This window comes from Solea solea, chromosome 1, assembly GCF_958295425.1.
Source record: "Solea solea chromosome 1, fSolSol10.1, whole genome shotgun sequence".
NCBI lineage: Eukaryota > Metazoa > Chordata > Actinopteri > Pleuronectiformes > Soleidae > Solea > Solea solea.
In genome coordinates this window covers 5,640,799-5,651,950 of record NC_081134.1, presented here as the reverse complement: position 1 = coordinate 5,651,950, position 11,152 = coordinate 5,640,799, and the positions used below count along the sequence as shown (strand labels likewise).

Genomic DNA, 11,152 nt, shown 5'->3' with positions numbered 1-11,152 from the left:
CCCCCCCCCCCCCCCAGCCAGAAGGGTGGGGTTTGATGTTGTAGTGGTGAGCTGCATATTAGTGGGGTTCATAGATGTCACTGCAAAATATACTATTAAGACTGAACAGCACAAAGATGTACTCAAGACAAACAACAAATATGCAGAAGTGATTATGACAGATTTATGAAAATATTAAAATATTTCACCACTGCCTCCAAGACAATGACAAACACAATATCCAAGAAAAACCAAAAGGAGGTGGTTTAAATGCTGTGGTGAATACATCAAAGTGTCGGTCATAATTTATGTTTAGTGTATGTGATATTCCATCTTTATCAGTGCAGAAATAAGCCCAGTCAACAGGGCAATGTCCAAGTGTCCAGTGCTGTAGACCATGTTAGGTGTTAAAGTGTTCATTCAGTGAATAAAGAGTATGCTTTTCTTTCAGGGACTTGTCTGTGGGTTAGTCCAGTTAGCCATGTGAGGCAGCATCCATCTCCCCGACTCCATCTTCCTTTGGTGGACTATGGGGCTCCAGGTTCCCCCCCATATCTGGGTAGACCACCGAACACAGCTTTTGACACAGATGGGTCATTTTCCCTGGATACAGTTGAAAAAGAAAAGAATCAGGAAACGCTTTTTCCATATATATGTTAAAGATATTTGTTCTGTTTTAAAAATTAATTAATACATTTAACCTGCGGTTACACATAAAATGCCCAATTGGCAAATGAAATGACCTCAAATGCACACTGAAAGTCTATGTAGTATACACTATAAAGCCCTGTTTGAAGAAGTTCAGTGTTTTCTTTTTAATTATTTTATCAGAATTCAGTACAGCCACTTGTACTGAACATGTATATCAATTTAATAAGATATACTTTGCATAAATACACCCACAGAATACCATAGAGACATTTTAATGTTTTAAGGGCAGATGCAATATTCATCTTTTTATTCCATTATTAATATTCTATGAATTTGTGTATCGCTCTTCAGCTGTTGCAGCACTTTTGCCCAAGAAACATTACCCTGAGGGGAAAATAAAGCCTATTTTATTACTTACCAATAGCAATATTAAAACACTGTGGCTTCTTTTCCCAGTGGACTCCCAAGTAATACACAGGGACACCGGTCATCATGATGGCCAGTCCAACACCACAGACGACAGGCTCAGAGTAGAGGGAAAACACCAGCAGGAAGGCCCAGAACAGGAGGTAGATCACAGGCCATACAAGGCTCACCTGGAGGAGGAGGGACAGTCATCTTAAACCGGACCAATTCATGTTGCAGTACATTAAACTCCAAAGTTTTATCAGAGCTATGCCAGATTATGTTTGGCCAAATTGAGTAATCTTTAGAACTTTTATCAGAATATCAAATATAAATCAATCATTGTAAAGATATGCTAATACCAAGTAGAGCCTTCATTTGCTTGATAGCAACAATGACGCTGCACATTCCTGCCACCCCAAAGGATTTCTAATGGATATACATGCGGTAAATAGTGAGGTGATCAGTGAAGTTCATCATAGTGTACCATGTGCAATAGTACATTTTTCTCATGGAAGTAGCCAGGTAGATTGTGACCATAAAAGGTTCACATGGCGAGTATGAATGGGCCAAAATTATGCCTAAATATTCCCCTCACCATTAAACTTTCACTCCCTACTTGGACTGGCTGTTTATAAAAAGGCATGTTTGGTCTGTTGGATTCATGAAGATGATGCTAAATTGTAACACTGCCATCTGCAGCTCTGCAGACACCAGGCTACATTTTTCACCCTTCAAGTGGGAGTTGGTGAGTTTATCCCCATTCTGTCCTTGTATTACCACTCATCCTGATATATACACCATCATAAGTGGAGAGCGATTAGCGGGACATGTAACATATCTTCTGTGACCACATGTGATCGTCTCTCACATTCGAGAGCAGTATGCAAATACACATGGATGTCATTTTTTTGTCGGACTACACTGTTATTGTGTGTTTAGGTGACCGGTAGAGAGGCAGAGGAGACAACAATAAAGATAGTAGATAGATAGTCAGGTGGTGCAGAGTGACTCAAAGCACTACTCACACTGCTGTAACATTCAGGTATGAAAACATGGACTCTACATTGCAAAAAATTAGGTCAGGGGTAGGCAACAGCATTTACACTTGAAAAGTAAAAATGCTGTCAAACTGTAATGTTTGGTCAGTATGTAACCTGTGAGGAAGTCACGGGCCAGATAAAACTAGTCCACGGGCCGGATCGGGCCCTGGGGCCTTATGTTGCATGTGTGCTCTTGATGGAATGTGGACGTGCTCAGAAAAACAGGCATGTTGCATTATATGTGCGACACTACTGATTCGCACTCATTTGTGCACACGTCTGATGCACATCTACACTGAAAATGTATTTGTGTGTGCAGATATTTGCATGTGAACTGCACGGGAACATTAACTGAAGCTGCGGCCACATTATTGTCCAACTGGATACTTGCATAAATAAGCACGAGTACAGATGTTCTTAATAAAGTGGTTGGTGACTGTCACTCTCACCTTGATGGGTCGATACAGGTCAGGCTGTTTGTAACGTAGCACAATCTGCCCAGCGACAGTGACGCCATAGAAGAGGTAGTTGACGAATCCCACGTAGTTTATAAGGGTGTAAATGTCACTGGTGCACAACATCAGCAGAGACGTGATCAACTGAAAGGAGGCTTATGTTAGTTCTTTTCAGGGGCAGATTGGAGGACAAAAGGACACAAAAGACAACATTTTCCGATGTGTGTTGAGCAAAAAAAAACACACTCACAGTGAATAGTAGTGCTGGAATAGGAGTGCAGCGTGTGACATGAATCATGGCAAGCACGCGTGGGAGATGGCCTTCCCTTGCTCCGACAAAAAACAATCTGGGACACAGAAAAAGCAAAAAAACAAAACCCAAAGACGACTAAATCCTGAGAGCAGAGCCAGATGGTGCTTAGGTGCCGTGTGCACTCACCATCTGATAAGAGCTCGGGAAACATAGTTCAGGTGATTACAGAAACACCAGTGCAGGAAAAACAGGAGTGAAAATGGGCCAGGAATAAAACAGGCTCAGTGCTTTAAGAGACAACATCACTTAAGTAGAGCCATAACACTCGTTACAGATGAGGTGATATTTTTGGTCGCGTTTGTGAGCGGCATAACTTTAGTAATAGACGGATTTAGATGAAATTTTCTGGGGAAGTGGGTTATGGTAATTATGTTTTGGTCATGAATGATATATTTTCTAAATATATTTGAAGTATTGTTAACCTTGCGAGATAGGACAGTGTATTGATACTCTGGGAAACTGAGGATTGCACTCTATAGACACTTCCAGTTCCAAAACAAACTCCCATTGTGAAGCCTTGAGGCTTGCAATTTGAACATCTGCATGTCAGTTTTTGAAACTGAAAAATTGACACCATGTTCTATTGAAGAACAGAAACCAGTGATTGAGACAATTAACTGCTCAGGAAAATGTTTACTAATGTTTTAAATCAAGTGAGAAGTAGAAGATAATTTTTCCATAGACTTGCCCCCAGTGGCTAATTGCTTATTCTGTCCTACTTCCATGTCAGGATGAGTAAAGTCCATGTGTTTTCTATAGTAGTGCCACTCTGGCAAGAGTCAAATATGCATCTTGAAAACACTTTCCTAATCTGGCTATTTTCTTTACAATCTGAAATCTGGTCTACACTGCAGAATTATTTAGCTTGTATTCCTTTTTAGCCAAACAACATCAGCATTGGGAGGAAACCACACAAAAACACAGCAGTCAGAGGCTGGAAAGTGAAGTCAGGCAGGACAGACATGGGTCAAACAGAGGCAGGACAAACTGACCGCGACGATGTGAAGAGAGAGCCATTGACTCCACCGAAGGTGGAGAGTGCCACAGAGATGGGCATGATCCATGACATTACTCCGAGCAATTTCTCTCCAAATGTCTGGGAGAAATATTAGGAGTAGAAAGAGAAGGAGGAGGATGAAACATGCAGACAGTTGAAACACTCAGTAACTGAATAATCAAGAACGTCCAAGATTAACTGCCTATAAGGGTTATAGGCACCATGATTCATTTAAAATCCATACGTAGAAGTGCAACAACTCAATTTCGCACAACGTTTCAACCCACGTGCATCCTCTACAAACGTTTCTTCAGACATGAGTGACTGTAGATCGGCCTACTCACCACTGCTACAGCGTTTGAGGCGAGCAACTCCTGGGGACTCAAAGTTGTGACGTAAGCAACATTGGCAAACACGTAAACAAAGGTGACGACAGGGATGGAGATGAAGATTGCACGTGGTAAATTCCTGAGGGAAAAAAAACAAAGACAGGTTTATGACAGGTTCAACATTTGTGTCTTAAGTAACCATTCAACCCAACATTATTAATTAGATGGATGGACTTTTGACATGGTACTTGTCAGAGTTGAATGATTTGGGGAAAATATCTAGTTGTGATTTTTCTAAAATTTTTAATGGCATAACACAATCAAAAACAACTATTTTACAGTTTGCTAACTGCATTGTTTTAAAGCGGGAAAAAAAATACTGTCCAGCCTTTTTGGGTTCAGAAAGGCCTTTGTTACAAATCAAGTAATAGTCCATTTGGTTTGCAAAAACATCTTCATATTATATCAAAACATTTCCAGCCCATACCCACATTTTACATAAATGTTCATTATCACAATAACAGTCTCATATTTACAATATTCAGCCCTACTCCTTTGTGATTTACATAATCCATCTCCTCTATATTTACCATGCATTTTCATCAGTGCGTCTGTTTTTTTCCAGACAAATTCAGCAATCTACATATACAGATTACACAACTCTTGACTATAGAATAAGTATCATCCTACTGAGACAGATTCGTTAGTTAGAAGGTTTTGGGGTATATTTGATGAGCTTTAAGCCTTAAGGGCTCCAAAAAACGAAATCAATCCTCAGCAATATTAATAAGCAATTAATCATACAACAAGTTCTGGTTTTGCAGACATTTTGTGTTTTTTTTTGCTCCCTTCATGAAAAATTAAGCACAAAAACTGAACATTTTATGGACGAAAAAAAAAAAACTATTGAATAATTGATAGATTACTAAACTCTTAAGTATCTTTAATTGCAGCCATGGTTGCATTCTTTCTCCTCATGGTTCTTAAGCAACTAAGTGACATTCATTTCCTTTGTTTTATGTAATGAGAGGACTTCATAAGACCAGTTGAGGTTTCTTATCATTTACAAAAAAAAAAAAAAGAGAGACGTGTTTGTGTTACCGGTACGGGTCGACCAGCTCCTCTGTGACATAATTAAGGAAGTTCCAGCCTCCATACGCAAAAGAGCCTTGTAGGAAGGACAGAGCTATCAGACCAACGTCATAGTCACGGAAGGTCTCAAAGGCATGGACCGGCTCCAACCAGTGATAGTGACCTGAAAATTAAAAACAAAACGCAACGAACTGGATGAAAATCCTGACGGCTACATTACACTACCACACTCAGTAGAGGGCACTAAACACCTTCCATGTTTGTGATGCAAGTCATTTAGCTAAAGCACTTTCTGATTACAGAGGTTTTGTTTTGATTTAAGTATATTTAATGACACATTTTGTTTGCTGACATCTAATTGATAAATGTAACTAAACATATTGAACCATATTTGTCATTTGTGAACAGGTTATCAGGCTCAATATTCTCACATTTTTACCATAGATTCCAAACAAACATTATTGCACATTGAGCTTCTATCCAGAACAAAGTGGGACTGAGGCCTCATCCATTCATTCATTCATTCATTCACGTATAAGTTTGGCATTGAGCCTTGCAGTGTGTATGTGCGTGCATTTGTGAGAGGGAATTACGAGTGGATTGAAGTATTATGAGGGCCTTTAATCTCTTTAATGTTGGGATCACAAATCCTGTGAAAGGCACCAGAGGCCTGTACTGTGGTTGCAGCTGTATGTTTCCCACTTTTGTCTCAGGCCAGTAATATAAAGGGGAACCGAAAAGAAAACAAAAAACTACATTTTTAATATGAAATGCTACATAACATATACTACCTTTGCAAATCTGGACAATACCCATGATGATGATGAGGGCCAGGGCCAACAGCTTGCCAGCGGTGAAGACATCTTGGACAAATGTGGCCCATCGCACACTGTGGCAGTTCACCCATGTCAACAACACTGAGACACAAGATCACATCAGGTTACATACATATACACACATATATACATATATATATATATATATATATATATATATATACACATACATATACATATACATATATATATATATATATATACATATACATATATATATATATATATATATATATATATATATAAATAATAAATATATATAAATAAATTAATATATATATATATATATATATATATATATATATATATTATTTTTAAACTTATTGAAAACAGTACAGAGGTTCCCAGAAACCATATTATTGCACAGGCCTCATGCTTATGCGACAGAAAAGCCTGTCTTCTTAAAAAACATTAAAACCAATGTCCAGATTATGCACTCCCCAAATGTAATTACAATGCTCCACTTTATAGATTCAAAATAAAAGCCTATTTCTGGTAAGAAAGCATTTTGACCTTCACTGCTTGTTACATTAATTTTAAATGTCTTTTTTCTTTTTTTAAATGTAAATTACATTTATCATCAAGGTGAAGCCAAATTATCTCAGAGTTAATTTTGAGCCTTGACTCACCCACAAAAGACATACAAACAGCTTGGCTGTGAAGTGCTTAAAAGACTGAGTATTCACCACCAAGTCAAGTAGTTGTTGCACAACTTGAATCACTGCCTCCAGCATATCCTCACCATCAATTAAATCTGCCACCTGTGAAGTGTCTTATTTTTTCTAGAGGCGTATGAAAATAAAGGCATTTTTCATTGACAAAGTGAAAAAAAGAGTAAGTACAAAAAAAAAACAACCCTTAGATATCATATTGGATATTATCCTTCAAAGTGGACTGCACTACGTTTCTGACATTAAGTGATCGCATTTTAGGCTTCAGTTTTATTCTCACATCACTCACAGAGGCAGACGGCAGCCAGCAAGCGAAGGCTGCTGTCTGGGGGAAGGCAGGAGGGGAAGAGGGGCTGCAGGATGTAGTTGGAGAAGGTGAGAGCAATCACTGCCTGGTTACTAGGGTAAATAACCAATACTGCGATCCACAGACGCAGAAACCTGAGAGAAAGCACAGCGAAGGTTAATGAGACGTGTCCGGCACGCCAGCAAGGCCATACAACTGCATACGCTCCCTTCAAAGAAGCACAACTTTGTATGTGATAACTCCAGCACTGGTATAAAAATTTAATGGAGAACTAAAGAAATTAAGTTCTCAACAGTAATAAACAGCAGGATTGTTGTTAAAGACAAAAGAAATGAGGAACTGGGTCAGTAACATTTAATAATATGGCAAGTAGGGTGGAGACAGGATTGTATCTCAAGAATTGTTCAAATCCAATTCATCATGCCTAACTTTTAAAAAACAGTTTATAGTGAATTATTTATTGCATTTGATTTAATTTTAATCTTTGAGTTAGGGTTGAGTTTATCAACATCATCTTCTTAAGCTAGGTAAAAGCAGAAGGAGAAGAGAATAAAGATTTATGAAGTACTGAATGCAGAAGAAGGCAATAGTGAAATATTACGGATGTTTAACATCTTCTGTTAATCATCAATAATAAACTAATAGGGCCTGAACAATTCAAATCATTTTAAAATCTTAATTTTGAACCAACACAGTGAATTAGTGAAATCTATTCTCGAAATGTTGATTGTTCTGTGATCTGTGCAAATAAAAATTTAAATACACACATGTTGGAAATAAATATCTAATATCTTTTGAAGTTCTCAGCCTTGCATTAGAATATAGCATTTCAAATAGGTCACAGTAAAAAAGAAATCCATTAAAGTCAATCATTTTGGTTTGTGGACAAAACAAGACACTTGGGAACATCATCATTTCCAGGTTTGACAAACACTGATCAACATTCAAGGTTTTCTGATATTTTATGGACAGATTAATTAGATTTATCGACAGATTAATCGATTATGAAAATAATCGTTAGCTGCAGCTCTAGATGAATTGAATCAGACAAATGTCTACTTTCCGCATCCTCACATCAGATCTCTGTAGCAACTGTACTTGACATCAATTCCACAATTGAAGGCCTTGAACGTATTATAATCAAGCAAAGTAACACTTCAGCTCACCCAGCCAGTCCTCCAAAGATGTCTTTGACATAGGAGTAATCTCCCCCAGACTTGGGTATGGTCACACCTAACTCTGCATAGCAGAGAGCGCCCACAGCTGTGATGAGTCCTGTTGTGGCCCACACGATCAGGGCCACACCCACTGAGCTGGCATTCTCCAGGACACCTTTAGGACTCACAAAAATCCCAGATCCAATGATATTCCCTTAGTGAGAGAAACGGACACAGTTAGCATTTAAATGTAGGAAACACTCATGATACATATGCCACTGTGGGACATTTGAATTAAACTGCAGCATTAATCACCAGTTAAAAGTTACATGAGCTGGTATGGACGCTTTTACGAGCCAGTCATGTGACGACGGCACTTAACAGTCTAGCTCAGCAAAGCCAGAGACAGTCGGTCAACAGTTGGATAAATTACCAACTATTCATTCGACATTTTTAATGACATTTCCATTTTGTGTAAAAGTGTTTCTTCTTGAGATGGTCATCAGTGTTTAATCTCAGTATATGTCCACCGTGTCAGCAGTTAAAAATTTGATTTTTTGGGTCAATGATAACATTATGGAGTTAAATATTCCAATACATATACTGTATTCTCCATAATGCATTAATGTCATCAGTGAACCTCTTTCCCCTCCTCCATCAAAGACCATATACACTTTTAAAGCATTCTTTAAGAGCCACTCTTTACTACTGATCACAGCTGGTTTCTGAGGGTTGGGTTAGTCAGTCTTGAGCAGAACGGAGTCTTTGCAGTCCGTTTTGAAAATAAGGGCTCACAGCAGTAGGTTTTTGTTTAAATAATGAATATAACTTTGAAAGCAGCTCTTCGGCGGTAATAAGGCATTTCCTTCACATACCCTCCTCGCAACGCTTCCTGCTTTCGCTGCATGTTTCCAGCTATGATGAAGCTGGAATTTGGCCTTTTAGAATAAGAGCACAAATGATGAAGTTTCTTTCTTGACATTCAGGAACCACTTTTACAAACAACATATTATTGACTTTATTGCAAAGGACCCCCCCCCCCGGGGTTCCTATTGCCCTTGGTCCGCAAAGGGTCGTGAAGCGCACCTGCTAATATGTGCATGTTGAGCTCGTGTTGATGGACTCTGATGTACTTACCTATGATAATGGCACAGGCGCTGACGAGGCCGATTTGTTTTTTGAGACCCACCGCGGAGCTTTCTTCTTCATCTTTTCCCGTAACAGACGGAGATTCAGCGGGTTCTGAGAGACTTCTCCCCCCGCTGCTGCTGCTGCTGCTGCTGCTGCTCCGCTTCTTCGGACCCTCGCTCATTCTGTCCCCGGCTGCTTCAAGCGACGGAGGAGCAATTTCTTCCTATTTCGCCTACAGTCACATTAATTAAGAAACCATGTCAGTGTTTTTCGTCCTCAATTATTTCGTGCAATTAAAGTAATGACAGCATCTTTTCAGGTGCACACATTAATAAACTGCAACACAATTAAAGCATTGACACAACAGTGACCACAAACACACGTGTGTTTGTGTTTTAACAAACAAACGTCCATGTTGAGCGTTTTAAACAGGGAATAAAGCGACTTTTTTGCCCGTAATTACCGACAGGACTGTTCGAATTTGCAATTAAGCCATCAACAGGAAACTTGTGCTCTTTATTTCACTATGTTACACTGAACAAATAAAGTCATATTATTAAGTGCTGTTGTGACCCACCGTCTCTTCAGCAGCTACGGTGAAAAGTTCCGTGTTTTGTGACTGGACTCATGTTGGATATTATCCCTGTCGAGGGCTAACGATGGGCGGCTTTATCTGTAAAAGCGAGCCGGTTCACAGCCTCGATTAATAGAAACGCTGGTTATTTTTCAACCAATCAGCGACGACCAAACACTGTCAACACGTCGTAGGCCACGCCCCCCATAGTAAGGACCCAGTGCTCAGCTGTTGCTATTGAAAATCATTTGTCCACTTACACTGAGTTCAGTGGTATGGTAAAGCCTAGTGTTATAAAATATACATTTTTTTCAATTGACATGGAAAAAATAAATTAGGCTGAAGCAATTTTAGTTCATTGCTATGATACTCAGGTAAATAAAAGTTTACAATTTATCTGTAAATAAAGCTATACTGATAATATTAAATATGATCTCGACTCTGTCTCAGTTAGTGTGTGCATGGCAACATTCCTACATATTTTATATAAGATTGTCACTCTCAAAATCACTCTGTTCAACACAAACTAAGACAATTAGTTGACAATGTTGGGGTTTAATGAATTAAGAGATTTTACTGAAAATTGCAGTGTGAAGTCCCCATGTCTTACTTTGTCATTGCATAATTACAGTCGTCCGTCCCAAAACGGGGGGCGGGGGGCACTTTTACATACATTTATGTACAAAACTACTGCAAGATACTAGCTGATTCTTTCCAATAACCTTGTTTGGAATAATTTAGATTTGAAAAAAACAAACATTTCATCGTTAATTCCTTACTAAAATGTAATTTGTACGGAAGTGTTTTTTCATATGTGGGCCCCAAGTTGTGTTTTCTTCAGCAGCTGAATTTTGTAGGATGTGTAAACTGGTCTTATCATGCCGAGCATGATGCCTGCTCTTATCATGCTTGACGTAAACTCAGGCAGAGCATGTTTCGGGTCTTCACTCGGGACATAAACACAGTGAAAGGTTCAAAATTAGTAGAATGTGTCAAGACTTCATTGTATAACCAAACCAATCACATCCCAAACAGCTTGGGTCGTCACCATCTACATACGCTACCACTAACAACCATCCTATGTACAATGTACAATGCCTCACAGAAACGTCCACTAATCACACGGAAATAATTTAAATTACTGGCAAATAAAACTGCACCATATATATATATTTATCTGTCACATTAAAATCCACTGCTAAGCATCTTATC

General features: G+C 38.8%; 1 protein-coding gene across 1 annotated transcript; it reads right to left on the bottom strand.

The window, feature by feature from the left end:
- Positions 1–149: 149 nt before the first annotated feature.
- Positions 150–10,035, bottom strand: slc7a8b (solute carrier family 7 member 8b). The gene is made up of 12 exons (XM_058637739.1): positions 9,944–10,035; positions 9,373–9,598; positions 8,245–8,449; positions 7,061–7,212; positions 6,056–6,181; positions 5,274–5,427; positions 4,188–4,311; positions 3,839–3,942; positions 2,784–2,880; positions 2,528–2,677; positions 1,049–1,226; positions 150–582 (listed from the first exon to the last, which is right to left on the bottom strand). Exons 2-12 carry the CDS (start codon positions 9,545–9,547, stop codon positions 455–457), a joined length of 1,593 nt encoding a protein of 530 aa, XP_058493722.1. The 5' UTR covers positions 9,548–9,598; positions 9,944–10,035; the 3' UTR covers positions 150–454.
- Positions 10,036–11,152: the final 1,117 nt, after the last annotated feature.